This window comes from Neltuma alba, unplaced genomic scaffold, assembly GCF_004799145.2.
Source record: "Neltuma alba isolate B1F8T4 unplaced genomic scaffold, ASM479914v2 tig00001332_pilon, whole genome shotgun sequence".
In the NCBI taxonomy this organism is placed as follows: Eukaryota; Viridiplantae; Streptophyta; class Magnoliopsida; order Fabales; family Fabaceae; genus Neltuma; species Neltuma alba.
Genome location: NW_021632421.1, coordinates 4,306 through 19,178, shown reverse-complemented (window position 1 = coordinate 19,178; position 14,873 = coordinate 4,306). Strand labels below are relative to the sequence as shown.

Sequence of the window (14,873 nt, the reverse complement as noted above, 5' to 3'; positions counted from 1 at the left end):
TTTCATTAGCCTCAAAGAATGCGGAGAGACATGCAATTTGGAAATTTTGATGTGTTTTTGTTAATACGGATTTTAATGAAAGCTATAAAAAAATTAAATCAGTCTTATTTTTCTCCAGGAATATCTAATCCGCATATTTTTCTGCTTTTATTGTAAAGACATACATAACTATTCTTCAAGTTAAATATGACGAACCAGGTCCCAAAAAAAAAAGGTTAAATATGAGCAAAATACTTTAGAAGCTATATTCACTGCTACTTAAAATATAACCTAGTAAAATTTATTTTTTAAACTTCTTACTTTCGTCTCAATCTAATTTGTTTTATGTTGGAAACTATAATTTGAATTTAATCTAAAATTTAAAAAAAATCTAAATTTAAAAACATTAGTAGTCATTTTTAAAAAAAAGACAGAGAAAGATTGAGAAGAATGCTGAATGAGATAAGCTTGTTATTGTTATTGCATAGTATTTAGTATGTACTATTTCATGTGCGGGGTGTGTGGTTATCTTTTAAATATAAAGAATCTCAATAAATTTAAGAAGTAACGGGTGAAGGATTTTGGTTCTGTGCACAAGCAAATTATTGTGAGGAATTCTGTCTCTATAAAAAAGAATTTCCTTACAATTTCACAAAAAAAGAAAAAAGAAAAACAAGGAGCATGTGTAGAGTATGCATATGTGATTTTGACCCAAAAAAAAAGTGCTACCTCCGGTCTTTAATATAAGACTCTGTTTAACTTTTATTTTAGTCCTAAATATAAGATCCAAATTTACTTTGTCTCTCATATTTATATATTTTTTTTCCAAAATAATCCTTCTAATAATGATAATTCGAGTCAATAAATTTAATTAGCAAGGATATTTTAGGAAAGACAACACCTATTTAAGCCAAATAATTAATTCAACTTACTTTCTTAATCTTCTCAAATTAATCAATTGACTCTTATAATTAAGATCGAAGGTAGTATGTGTTTGTGTTTATATGGATAATATTCTTGTTGTAACTTTTTAATAATACGTAAAGAGTTAAGGACATTATCAATTAATTCAATGGGTAACGATTTGGTTAAAGTACTTGTAAGTGATGTTATGAGAATCTTATGGGCACATAATTTGTAGACATTTCTTTGAGCTGTATATATATTAACAACTAAAGTAATTTTAAGGTTACCAAAGTCAAAGCAGGCCTATGACTTTTTTTTTTTTTTGGGTAATAACATATCAAATGATTTAAATAGTGAGAATTATGCATTCCATTAGTTAGCAGAATTTATAGTCTCCATGCTGGGACATTGACAATTGGACCACTATGTTCAGGGTTCAAATGTTGATGAAGAATGAATGCCATTGGAACTGATGGATTAGTCTGGGGTAGATGGATGGATGCATTGCATGAGAAGTCAAGGTTCATCTATAGCTACTGCGTTGAAAGTGATGTTCTTTGTGCAAATTCTTCCTCTCCACAACGCATACGCAATGAAATTTCCTCAACCATATCCTTTAAGACGTGGAAGAATTTGTGATGGATACCAAAGCACTTTAGGAAAAGTAGAAATTATGCTTGTTTGGGGTCAAGGCATGCTACCTCGACTTTGTAATATAACCATGCAATGTCATTTTAAATGTAAAACTCATTTTGTAAAGTAAATAGGTATAATATTTAAGGTACTAGTTATATAACAAAACAGACAAGCTAAGTTTGAATTTTCCCTAGACTTGTGAAGCGAGGGATCATGATTGCAAAGATCAATCTGAATTAATCAATTATTCAGATACTGGATAAAAAGATTCCAAAAAAAAAAAACTGGAAGTCGGTTAGACTCGTTTAATTTTAGTTTTCATATTTAGTTTCCTAAAATATGAAAGTATTGAATACTGTCATTCTAGAAGCCTAATTGATCATGTACTCACTTTCTTTTTGTGAAGTGAAATTAAAAAAAAAGGGGGGGGGGGAACAATTTAAGCTCCAAAATTGTTATTCCCCACCAAAACCTTAACCCAGATTTCATGATTTCAAAATGTCAGTGGTCCTTCTCGATAATTTTCTTTGTGGGGCCTAAAAAATGCCCCTCGGCAACCAGCTAACCTCCCTGAACCTTAATGATAACGAATTAGAAGGGAATTAAATCCAGAAACATCATTAGCAATCAAATCCGGTTCTGAATTTTGGTTGGTGAATGAAATCCAAAGCCCATCTTAGGTTCGCCATTGCTCCAGTAGAAACACGCATGAGAATCAGTCAACACTGACTGAGTCCATAGCGGTCCCCACTGAGAAACGTGAAGAAGGAAACCCGTAAAAGTTTGTACTCCTCCTGTCCTTATTATAAGACTCAATTTGACTTTTTATTTGATCCTAATTATAAGACCCAATCCATTTTGTCTTTTATATTTATGCATTTTTTTCCAAGATAATCCTTCTAATAATGATAGTTTTAACTAATATATTTAATTAGCAAAGATATTTTAGGAATGATAACACTTATTTATTATAAATAACCAATTTAACTTACTTCCTTAATCTCCTCAAATAAGTCAATTGGGTTTTATAATTAGAACAGGAGGAGTATTACTAGAAACTTCCTTATAAAAAAGAAGACAAGGACAAAGCAAGCCCCTCATTTCCTTGAGGGGACCATTTTACCCTTGGGCGACCTTCCGCGAAGTCCATGGCGCGACCGACCTTCCTTCTTCGTGACCTGTAGCTTAGCTGTCTTCTTTGTCTCCCCCTCCTTCTTGGAAAACCCAATCCCCCTCCTTCTTCCTCTTTATATGCATCTTCTCCTTCAGTTCTATCATCGCTTATCTCTCTGAGTATTCTATTTGACTTAATCTCTCTATCTCTTTGATTCTTCTTCAATGGCTTCGCAAAACCCTCAGACTCATTTCCAAGATTCTCTGCCTATCATGGCCGGAAAGCTTGGTGGGGATGGCTTAATTGACGAGCTTTGCAATGGGTTTAATCTGTTGAAGGATGCTGATAAAGGGGTGATCACTTTCGAGAGCCTTAAGAGGAATTCCGCTTTGCTGGGGCTACATGGTTTGAGCGATGAGGATCTTCATTCTATGTTACAGGAAGGCGATTTTGATGGTGATGGCGCGCTGAGTCAGCTGGAATTTTGCGTCCTGATGTTCAGATTGAGCCCTGAGCTTATGGAGGGTTCTAAATTGTGGTTAGAGGAAGTCCTTCAACAAGAACTCAAGGATTTCTTCTGATTTTTTTTTTTTGATGTTGATTTATGAATTTGTCATGTTTGGCAGATTTTTCATATGCTTGTGACGAAAACGAAAGGAAAGTAACTCGAATGACACTGTCATGTATATCATCAGATCAATTGAATTATTCTTTTGTGCCTAATACTGTTGTGTTGGTCAACCTTCAAGTGTAAATTTGGGGTTCTAAATTCTTTATGAATTTTCTTTATTCGATCAATTCTGAATTTTAGTTCGATGATTGAGTTGTGCTTCTGGTTTAAGCCTTAAGGCTCGAACCCTTTTAATCTGATCTGGTAAATATTCAGTCTTGAATATCCCAACTGCAACTGGTTCAGAAATTAATGGCAAAGAAAAACTCAATCAGGTTGAAAGGAACAGCAAAGGAAAAATTACGATTGAGATATGTATCTATCTGGTAACCCTCCTGTTTCTGGACTAAGAATTTTACTCTAAATATCAGTCCTAAGAAAAGGCGTAGGAAACAGGCATTTCCTGGGAAAACTACTGACTTAGAGCATGACTAATTCGCTTCTCAAAATTTTTCTGTTCATATATGATCTGGTTTCAATTGGAATAAAATCGAAGTGTCTAGTACATATGTCTGAATGTCATAATATTATGTCTTAAATAATAAAATTATCACTTTTCTTTATCATTGAAGAGTTAGTTTCCTTTGCATAGGGGAAAGCAGAGAACTAGTTGGTGACATATAATGATAATCATATTGTCGAATGTCAGAAAGAAGGCCTGAACATTCAGATTGAGACCTGAGCTTATAGAGTGGTCGAAATTATGGTCAGAGGGAATCCTTCAACGAGAACTCAGATTATTATTATTATTATTTTAAAACTTACGGAGTGGTCTAAATTGTGGTTAGAGGAAGTCCTAAGTGAACTGGCCAGGATCTAATCCGGACTACTTCGACTGCAATTTTGGTTCACAATGATTCGCCAAGAAAAGCTCAGTCAGATTGAACAAAAGATCAAAGGAAAACTTAGTGGCATGCGGATCTCTACCTTGTTGCCCCTCTGTTTGTGGACTAAAATTTTTACCCTTAAAATTACTCTAGGGGTTGTAGTAGGAAACAGGCACTTTCCGTGAAATCTTTTGACTTGCAGCATGACTATTTACTGCTGAAAAATTTTCCCTTCATATATGATCTGGCTTCAGTTGAAATATAATTTAGGTTTTGGGTGGAAATGAGTCAATTTCATACAATTATATCTTAAGGAACAAAATTATCTTTCATTTATGGTTGAAAACTTAGTTTTCGTCTGCATAGGGAAGCAGAGAACCACGTGATGGCAGACGATTCAATTGAGTGTCAGAAAAAATTCCTGGATTTTCATTAATCATATGATTGTTTTCATTTATTTCTGTAGAAATAGGAAGTCGAACCTATTTTATTATAGATGACAATAACGAGGATAATTCATATTTACATTTTGAACAATGAATTCCAACTATCTTGTGCCATCCCTGAATTAGCAGAGCTATCCTTGACGCAGATAATGAAGTCAATGGATGCAAACAAACGTTTCTCCGTCACTTGACCTTTGTGGTTTGGAAGAGCTGATTGCGTAATCTGTATGCTTCTGGTTCCCTTATTACTGCGGCAACTTCAAGGATGTATATCTTTAACTTGTGAAACCCATTTCATTTGAGCAATGGCCATTCTTCATTATGTGCTTGCTCTTACAAATCTCTTTATATTCTGTACCCGATTTTCTTATGCAACTGACACTCTTGCCCAATTTCAGTCGCTTCCTTATGGTAGGACCTTGGTTTCCAGAGATGGAAGCTTTGAACTAGGTTTCTTTAGCCCAGGTAGCTCGAGAAATCATTATCTTGGAATTTGGTACAAGAAGATCCCAGTTAGAACTGTTGTCTGGGTTGCCAACCGTGACAAACCAATCAAAGACAACTCTAGCATGTTGAGCATAAACATAGAGGGACATCTTGCCATTCTCAGCCAGAATCATACTGTCGTTTGGTTGGCAAATTCAAGAACAAAGGCCTCAAGTCCAATTGTACAACTTTTAGGCTCCGGAAACCTGGTACTAAGAGATGAGGAAGACCAGAATCCTCAGAACTATTTGTGGCAGAGCTTTGACTATCCTTCTGACACCCTTTTGCCAGGAATGAAGTTTGGATGGGACTTGAGAACTGGTCTTAATCGACGAATAATAGCATGGAAGAGCTCAGATGACCCATCTCCAGGAGACTTCATATGGGAGCTTGTAAATCATAATAACCCTGAGGGAATTATATGGAAGGGCCAAACAAAGTATTACCGGAGTGGTCCTTGGAATGGTCTTCGCTTTAGTGGGGCTCCTGAGCTGAGAAACAATATGGTTTTCGATTTCAGATTTGTATCCACCAAGGATGAGGTATATTACATGTACAATCTAAGGCATGAGTCAGTAATTTCAAGAATTGTTATGAATCAAACAATATATGTTCGTGAGCGTCTCACATGGATTGAAGAAGCTAAAAGTTGGAGGCCCTTTTCTTCTGTGCCAAGAGATGATTGTGATCAGTATAATCTTTGTGGTCCATTTGGAAATTGCGTCATGGGTGAGTCACCAGTATGCCAATGCCTGAAAGGATTCAAGCCAAAATCATCCCGGAACTGGGATGCAATGGATTGGACTCAGGGATGTATCCACAGTGAACCATGGATCTGCAAGGTAAAAAACAGAGATAATTTCCTTAAATTCGGTGGGATTAAATTGCCAGATGCCACAAATTCTTGGGTTGATGGAACTATGACACTTGAGGAGTGCAAAGCCAAATGCTTGGAAAATTGTTCCTGTACTGCTTATGGTAACTCAGATATCAGCAGAGGGGGTAGCGGTTGCATCATCTGGTTTGGTGATCTAAATGATATAAGACAGGTTTCAGGTGCTGGGCAAGATCTATATATTCGGTCTGCTGTTCCTGAAACAGGTATAACCTTTTGTAGATCACATGATCATTATCTTTTGACAGCATAACTACCTCTTTTTTCTGTGTACTGACTATTAGTTCAATCATTTGTGAAGCTGACCGTGAAGATGCAGATGGAAAGAAGATAAGGGTGATTGTGATACCAGTTGCCATTTTCTTGGCTCTTGTGATGTTTTTCACTTTATTTTTCATTTGTAAGAACCAAAGAAAGTCTGAAGGTAAGCATTTTTTTTCAGTGCAAATGCCTTCTCCTTTTCCTTTTCATAATGAAGGTAAGTTTGAACCGGACATGATTAATTAGCATATGACTATTTGGTCAAAAGATTTAACAAATTTCTTATTTATGCTCCTAATTTCATCAAGTTTACTCCAGTGGAAATACAAAAAACTTTGCCAACAGAAGATAATGATGAAGGCGCAGAAGACGACATGGAACTTCCTTTCTATGACCTGTCTGTAGTAGCCAGTGCTACTAATGACTTCTCAACTGACAATAAGCTTGGAGAAGGTGGTTTTGGACCTGTATATAAGGTAGACATGCAATATTCATGTTAAACAAAAGCAAAAACATTTCGTGCTATGCTTCTTGTTTATCACGATTGATGATATATTAAAAATATAAACTCCTAGGGTATACTGGCAAATGGACAAGAGATTGCTGTCAAGCGGCTTTCACAAAGATCCGGACAAGGATTGAAAGAATTTAAGAACGAAGTTGTTTTGTGTGCAAAACTTCAGCATCGAAATCTTGTTAAAGTTCTTGGTTGTTGCATTCAAGGGGAAGAGAAGATGCTCATATATGAATACATGCCCAATAAGAGCTTAGATTCATTCATTTTTCGTTAGTGTCCTTGCCAAACTCTTAGTCCGCATATTTGTCTATTTCCCTAACTTCATCTTGGATAACAATGAGTTTTATAACTTTGAAACTCAGGTTCTACTGCTCAAAGTGAATTGCTAGATTGGCCCAAGCGCTATAACATTATATGTGGAATAGCTCGGGGGATTCTTTATCTTCATCAGGATTCTAGATTAAGAATTATCCACAGGGATCTCAAAGCAAGTAATGTATTATTGGACAATGAGTTAACTCCAAAAATTTCTGATTTCGGCATGGCAAGAATATTTGGAGGAGATCAAGTCGAAGGAAATACAAGGAGAGTGGCTGGCACATTGTGAGTGTCTTTTAATTTTATTTTGGCTTGCATATCTACACATTATTAAAGATGTAATTAACTCATTTGTGACTCTTTTTAGTGGTTATATGGCACCTGAATATGCCTTTGATGGGCTATTTTCCGTCAAATCCGATGTATTTAGCTTTGGCATATTGGTATTGGAGATAGTAAGCGGAATAAAAAACAGAAGGCTGTCTTTGCCAAACGAGAATATTAATCTTATCGGGCATGTGAGTTGCAAATAGTCTAACTTTATTTTTTACCTTTAAGATGAACTGGCATTTGACGGATGTTCTGAATTTTTGAAGGCATGGAGGTTGTGGAAGGAAGAAATTCCACTGGAATTGATTGATATAAACTTGCGGCATTCTGTTGTTGAGTCAGAAGCATTGCGCTGCATCAATATTGGTCTTCTTTGTGTGCAACACCATCCTGATGATAGACCAGACATGGCATCTATTGTATTGATGTTGAGCAGTGAGATTGCTTTACCTTGGCCAAAGGAGCCAGGTTTCCTAATGAAGAACATCTCAGTCAAAGCAACTTCCTCATCTGGCGATCTTATCACTTGTTCCACCAACGAATTATCTATTACCCTGCCGGAGGCCAGATAGAGAAAGATTTTAACTTTCCTTTTTTCTTCTATTGAAAACGGATCAGTTACTTTATAGACTAGAACTCTCTTAAATCGGATGTTTGATTTCAACTTAGCTTGTTGCTTGCTTACCATTTTTATGCTGCTATGTGCTATTCCAGTGATCTTTTCCACACCTGAACAAAAGAAATGTGACCTGTGCATGACATTTTGTTTTTGCTTTTACATGACAAAATGAGGAAAGTGTTCTTGGCCAGGAGTCTGAAATTTTTTTGTTTTGGCATGTAGTAATGTTCTTGCTGTATTTGAAGCCTTTTATCTTGCTTTCCCAAAATTTGATTCTTTTTCTTCCAAGTTCCATCAGCTATTAGTTATTACTATTTTTTTCGACCATCCACATGGGAGGAAAGTTAGTTGGAAGGAGGTTGGTCCCCACCCCCACCCCAAACACAACACCTCCAAAGATATAAAAACGTTAGGCCTCTCGGGTTATCTTCTGCTTTCACAATATTTAAGAGTAAGCCAATCTGCGTAGCTCTTAGTCAGCTGGGATTTAAATTTTTGATATTTGTTCAATTAGAGAGAATGCATAGGAATATAAAAGAAAAATTAAACATATTGTATAATTTATCATCTCTTGCATTACAGAATTTGGTATGTGGTCTTTACCAAATTATTTTAGTTAATTGCGATTGGTTTGTCAACCATACTGCAGAAAAGAATGTTAGTTGGAAGACGAACAAAGAAGGGGGAAATGTGTTAATTATGTTTGTCTGATTATTCATCCATTTAGGTTCTATCCCCACAGAAAAGTAATTCATATGGTGTGAAATTTGAGAGCTTTCTTGATTAGAACAAGGTGGCTGGACAAAATTAGTTGATAAGTTAAAAACTAGAAGTACATAATTTACTCAAGTAAATGCTAATTCATATGTAAATATGAAGAAGGCCCGTTCCGAACCAATTAGAATCGGGTGGCCTGGGATTCCAACTACACAGCCATGTCTACTAGCAGCAAGTTTAACGAACAAGATAATTTATGCCCTATGAAGCCTATGAAACTGATAATCCATTTTTTTTTTCCTTCGTTGTCCCGAACGATACCTCCAAAATTTTAGAAGGAAATTAAATTGGGAGAGCTGTCCCTATTTAAGTTTTATAATACTCAAACCTGGCTCAATATGGTTTAACAAGGAGAGGGGAAAAAAATGCTGTGCCAGTTGCAAGTGTTCGTTTTCGCTTGGCGAAAATACAAATTAAATGGTAGGGTGCCAATCCTTAGTCAGCATGTTAAAAGACTTTGAACTTATATAACAAAATCCTAAGATTGAGATTTATTGCTTGAAGTGGTAAATATTAAGTGGTACTTTCCGAAAGAATAAAGCTGGATTGAAGCCCACATTTAACTTGGGCCGGGGGGGGGGGGGAAGGGTTGACACGTCAACCTTTACCAATAAAGTAAGTCATCACTATCGACGGCCTTGAGGAATCTCTGCTTCTGATCTTGTGCCTGTTGGCGCCCAAAATTATTGGTTCTTACGTTGAAATTAAGAACAAAATGTGAAGAAGAGGAATGGTTAATTAAAGGCCATATGGTTATGAACTTCAGGTATAAACTTTACTAGTTCCTTTTAGCTCTATGAAGCCCATTTCTCTTGCGTAAGGAGAATCAGACAAAATGATGGTAGATGATGATGATAACGAATCAACGATAATTGTCAGAATGAAGGCCTTGCCTTAATGCATTAATGTTCATTTCTGTCAATCACTGTCACAACAAAGGAAGATCCTTAAGGGTGTGTTCGGTTGGAAGACAGGGGAGGGGAGGGAAAATGAGCCCCTCCCCTCATTTGGTTAAAAATTTTAGAGGGGAGAGGAGCTAAAATGTTCCCTCCCCTCCCCTCTCCCTCCCATTTTGGCTCCTCTTCAAATTGGGGGTTTTTGGAGGGGAGCCAAAATTTTGGACCATTATGCCTTTATGGTTTTTTTAATATTTCACTTCTATCCATAAAATATATTATTATAATATTTATTTCAATAAAAAATATATTATCCTAAGTAAAAAAAAAAAAAATATACATTATTATAATTAAAAATATATTATAAAAATTATTTTAAATAAAAAATTATAATATATAAAATTAATTGTTTTTTATAAATATATTATTTAATTAAATATATTTTAAAGCTGAAAAAAAGATAGCCTAAAGAAAATAAAATTTCATTTTTCTTAGAGCATATAAAATTTGTTAATTTGATTATTTTAAATATATTATTATATTAATTAGAATAAAAAATTACTATAACAATTTTTTAATACACATATTAACATGATAAGACTGAATTTTTATTAAATTATATAATTTAAATTAAGATGTAAATTAATTTATATAATATATCAATAAAAAACATAAACTAATATGTAAGGGTAAAATGGTAAATTGATTATTACTATCCCTCCCCTCCCCTCCTTGAACCAAACAAGGGATCATTAAATACCCTCCCCTCCCCTCCTTTTTAATCAAACCAAACAAGGTGAGGATAAAACCTTCCCTCCCCTTCCTTACCCCTCCCTCCCCTCCCTTCCCTTCCCTCCCCTCAAACCAAACAGGCTCTAAAATGTATAGTTACAGGGCTATGGGATACCTACTAAGTCAACCTTGGCTTCTGGCCGGTGCCCACATAACTGCGTCAAATTAATTAATAGTGGATGCATGTGTTGTAAAATACAATTCTTAAAGCAATGGCCATATGTGACTGAACACTCTCAGTTCTTATCCATTATGTTTCCCTCTCTCTCCCTCTAATGCAATTGGCACCGAAAGCAAGTTAGGTTTATAAAGATGGAAGCTTTGCTTTGAACTGGGTTTGTTCAGCTGAGGTGGTCCCCGAACTGCACGTATATGTGATGGTCCTGAAATTATCCTAAGAAAAGACCATTTCTTACTATGACATTTAAGAGATTATGGCGCGAGACACATGGGATCGGGGCAACCAACGTGCTTCTTCTGTCATTGTTAGATCTTATTGTTTCTGCATCATTTGAATATATATGTTTAATTTGCCATCACATTCATTAAAGCAATGGCCATCCTTCCTTCTATGCCTGTTCTTGCCAATATGCTTCTATCAATCTCTGTATTGGTCTCTGCAACTGACATCATTACACGTTCTCAGCCACTTCCTGATGATGGAACAACCACTTTGATGTCTAAAGACGGAATCTTTGAATTGGGTTTCTTCAGTCCAGGTAGTTCCACAAACCGTTATGTTGGAATTTGGTTCAAAAGAATCCGTCGTAGAACTATTGTTTGGGTAGCCAATCGAGAAAAACCAATCAGAGACAATTCAGGAATGTTGAGCTTAAACACAGAGGGAAACCTTGTGCTTCTTAGCCAAAATGAAAATATTATTTGGTTGGCAAATTCAACAAGAAAGGCCTTGAGTCCAATTGTACAGCTTTTAGACTCAGGAAACTTAGTAATGAGAAATGAGAAAGACCAGAGTCCCCAAAACTACTTGTGGCAAAGCTTTGACTATCCTTCTGATACTCTTTTACCAGGAATGAAGTTAGGTTGGGATGTGAAAACTGGTCTTAATCGACGTTTCACTGCATGGAAGAGTTGGGATGACCCCTCACTTGGAGATTTCACGGCAGAGCTTGTAGTTCACAGTTATCCTGAAATAGTTTATTGGTGGGGTCAAAAAGAGTATTTTAGAATTGGCCCTTGGAATGGTCTTGGATTTAGTGGTGCCCCTAGAACGAAGAAAAATTGGATTGATGATTTGAAGTTTGTCTCTAACAAGGATGAGGTGTATTTCACATATGCTCCTAGAAATGATTCACTGATTTTAAGGCGGGTCTTGAACCAGACGACATACTCAGTTGAGACCTATATATGGATTGAAAATGAAAAAAGTTGGAGCACTTCCGTTTATCTGCCAATGGATAGCTGTGATAGATATAATGGTTGCGGTCCATATGGAAATTGCATCATTGATGAGACGCCAGTTTGTCAGTGCTTGAAAGGGTTCAAGCCAAAATCACCAAGAAATTGGGAAGTAATGGATTGGACCCAAGGATGTATTCGTAGTGAATCATGGAGTTGTAAGGTTAAAAAAAGAGACAATTTTCTCAAATTTAGTGGGCTGAAATTGCCAGATACAACACATTCTTGGGTTAACGCAAGTATGACACTTGAAGAGTGCAAAGCCAAATGCTGGGAAAATTGTTCTTGTACAGCTTATGCTAATTCAGATATCAGCGGAGGAGGTAGTGGGTGTGCCATCTGGTTTGGAGATCTAATTGACATGAAACGTATTTCAGATCCTGATCAAGTTATTTATATTCGCCTTGCTGCTCCAGAAACAGGTATAACCTTTTATCAATAATAATTTGAACTATTTCAGGGAACCTCATTTTTTGTTTATACTAATTGCAAGTTCATTTCGTTCTGAAGCTGAACAGGAAGATGTACACAGAAACAAGATGATGGTGATTGTTATGACAAGTACTATTTTAATGGCTGTGGTGTTTTCTTTTGCTTCCTTCTATATTTACAACAGCAGAACCAAGTTTAAAGGTAAACACTCTCACTCTGTTGCCTTTACTTTTTTCTCCCCTTATCTTATTTTGTGGAGCCAAAAAAGGAGAAGACATTTGTTAGCAGGAAATCATGTTGATGTCTCTGAAGGAGATATAGAGCTTCCTTTCTTTGACTTTGCTGTAATAGTTAGTGCTACTAATAACTTCTCCATTGACAACAAGCTTGGCCAAGGTGGTTTTGGACCTGTGTACAAGGTAAACATGCAACCAAAAATATAATAACAATTCAGGAAAAAAAGAGAAAGAAATAACCAGTTAGTTAATTGCAAGAAAGCATGCAGTATTGTTCTGAAAAATGATATCCCAGCTAGTTTGACAATCATCCAAACAATGTAAATTTTCAGGGTATCTTGCCTAATGGGCAAGAGATTGCTGTCAAGCGACTTTCACGGAGTTCTAATCAAGGAATTAAAGAATTTCAGAATGAAGTTATATTGTGTGCCAAACTTCAACACCAAATCTCGTTAAGGTTCTTGGTTGTTGTATCCAACAAGGAGAGAAAATGCTCATATATGAATACATGCCCAATAAGAGCTTAGATTCGTTAATTTTTGGTTTGTGTCACTGTAAAAGCATTTGTTATCATATTTATGGTTTCACTATATGTGCCTTACATAAAGTTGACTGTCAAATTAACTTTACAGGTTCTATTACTCAAAGTAAACTATTAGATTGGTCCAAGCGCTTTTATATTATATGTGGAATTGCTCGTGGGTTTATGTATCTTCATCAAGATTCCAGATTGAGGATTATTCATGGGATATTAAAGCAGTAATATATTATTAGACAATGAATTGAATCCAAAAATATCGGATTTTGGCTTAGCAAAATCTTTGGAGGAGATCAAGTTGAAGAGAATACAAATAGAATGATTGGAACATAGTGAGTATTCCTTTATACTGTGATCACTTTTGATATTCCTACTTTTATTAAACTTGATGACCACAAATTTGTGATTTCTTTCAGTGGTTATATGGCACCCGAATATGCTATTGATGGTTTATTCTCTACCAAATCTGACGTATTTAGTTTTGGAATATTACTATTGGAAATAGTGAGTGGAATGAAAAATAGAGGGCTCTCCCACCCAAACCAGAGTCTTAATCTCATTGGACATGTGAGTAACTAATAACCTACCCTCATGTTTAACTTGAATAAACTAGAAATTTAAAGATTTTGAGTTGTTGCAGGCATGGTGGTTGTGGAAAGATGGCATCCCACTAAAGTTGATTGATGCAAATTTGAGGGAATTTTGTATTGCATCAGAAGTATTGCGATGCATCCATATTGGCCTTCTTTGTGTACAACATCATCCTGGAGATAGGCCAGATATGGCTTCTGTGGTTGTGATGTTGAGTAGTGAAGTCACCTTGCCTCAACCTAAAGAACCTGAATTCCTTTTAAACAAGACTTCAATTATGGGAGAAAGTTCAACTATTGTGACTTCTTCAATCAATGAAACATCCCTTACTGAGTTAGAGGCCAGATAAATTAAAGGACTTCTTTTTCTACTCAGTTTCTATCTTGCAGGTGAATTTTATACTTTATACAAAAGCCAGATGGCGCAGATGATTATCAATTAAACTCTCTTCAAATTTTGCAAGCAACTTTGTGCTGCTGTATATAGTGTTCTTGTACTGTTTTTGATTGACTAATATCAGTTGCCGCAAGTGTTTATGTATGAAATGACGAACAGGTTTAAATTTCAGCTCTGGAAGCCATAAATTGCAGTTTTTGGAGGCCTTTGTTTTTGCAATGTTGAGATTAGGTGACAATTGAGAATGTCTGAGAATCATTTGCTTATAGTTAAGCACGAGAGAGATTCTTGTTTCCTAATCTTTCCCAGAAATTCAACTCAAATGGTGAAACAGACATTAGCTATTAAGTTAGAAGCCGTACGTTATATTCAGAATAATATATGCATATTTTAACAAGTTCATATAAATGTCCTGTTTCTTTGACATTGCTCTTCTACAATCACATATACACGAACATTAGATTGTATGTAATTCTTCACCACATTAATAGGCATGATAAATAACGAGAAATAGTAAATTGGCCAATAAACATTGTTCTGCATAAGTTATAATTATGTAAGCTTTTTCGGCATATTGCTTTGCAAAGCGATACATTTAGGACATTATATATATTTACTTAACCTACATGTGCAAGAACAATGAATTACTCGACCTGCATAAGGGACTGATCAAGTAAAGAATTTTCGGTGCTTAGCATCACAATTATTAAGGCCATGTTTGGCCTGTCATTTAAGGTATCTAGTTGCAGTCAAATGTCAGAAAGAAAGCAACACATACTACAACAGTACTAG

General features: G+C 35.7%; 2 protein-coding genes and 1 pseudogene across 3 annotated transcripts; all 3 read left to right on the top strand.

Annotated features, from left to right (window-relative positions):
- The first annotated feature begins 2,677 nt into the window (after positions 1-2,677).
- On the top strand, positions 2,678-3,433 carry LOC114755587 (calcium-binding protein KRP1-like). The gene has a single exon (XM_028944474.1). The coding sequence runs from the start codon at positions 2,860-2,862 to the stop codon at positions 3,214-3,216; it is 357 nt and encodes a 118-aa protein (XP_028800307.1). The 5' UTR covers positions 2,678-2,859; the 3' UTR covers positions 3,217-3,433.
- Positions 3,434-4,514: 1,081 nt separating this feature from the next.
- On the top strand, positions 4,515-8,272 carry LOC114755522 (G-type lectin S-receptor-like serine/threonine-protein kinase At4g27290). 2 transcript variants are annotated; one of them, XM_028944415.1, is made up of 8 exons: positions 4,721-4,732; positions 4,882-6,165; positions 6,261-6,383; positions 6,539-6,696; positions 6,796-7,006; positions 7,100-7,340; positions 7,423-7,573; positions 7,652-8,272. In XM_028944415.1, exons 2-8 carry the CDS (start codon positions 4,884-4,886, stop codon positions 7,955-7,957), a joined length of 2,472 nt encoding a protein of 823 aa, XP_028800248.1. In that variant the 5' UTR covers positions 4,721-4,732; positions 4,882-4,883; the 3' UTR covers positions 7,958-8,272. The 2 variants fall into 2 exon arrangements, with proteins under 2 accessions (XP_028800244.1, XP_028800248.1); XM_028944411.1 differs by having other exon boundaries at positions 4,515-6,165.
- A 2,750-nt stretch (positions 8,273-11,022) lies between these two features.
- Positions 11,023-14,175, top strand: LOC114755531 (G-type lectin S-receptor-like serine/threonine-protein kinase At4g27290; annotated as a pseudogene).
- The last annotated feature ends 698 nt before the right edge of the window (positions 14,176-14,873 follow it).

What these genes read in the sequence shown, in the direction of transcription:
- LOC114755587 (XM_028944474.1), top strand. Translation starts at nt 2,860, where the DNA reads ATGGCTTCGCAAAACCCTCAGACTCATTTCCAAGATTCTCTGCCTATC.
- LOC114755522 (XM_028944411.1), top strand. Translation starts at nt 4,884, where the DNA reads ATGGCCATTCTTCATTATGTGCTTGCTCTTACAAATCTCTTTATATTC. An exon ending in GTCTGCTGTTCCTGAAACAG is followed by an intron (nt 6,166 to 6,260) that starts GTATAACCTTTT and finishes TCATTTGTGAAG; the next exon opens with CTGACCGTGAAGATGCAGAT. An exon ending in CTTAGATTCATTCATTTTTC is followed by an intron (nt 7,007 to 7,099) that starts GTTAGTGTCCTT and finishes TTTGAAACTCAG; the next exon opens with GTTCTACTGCTCAAAGTGAA.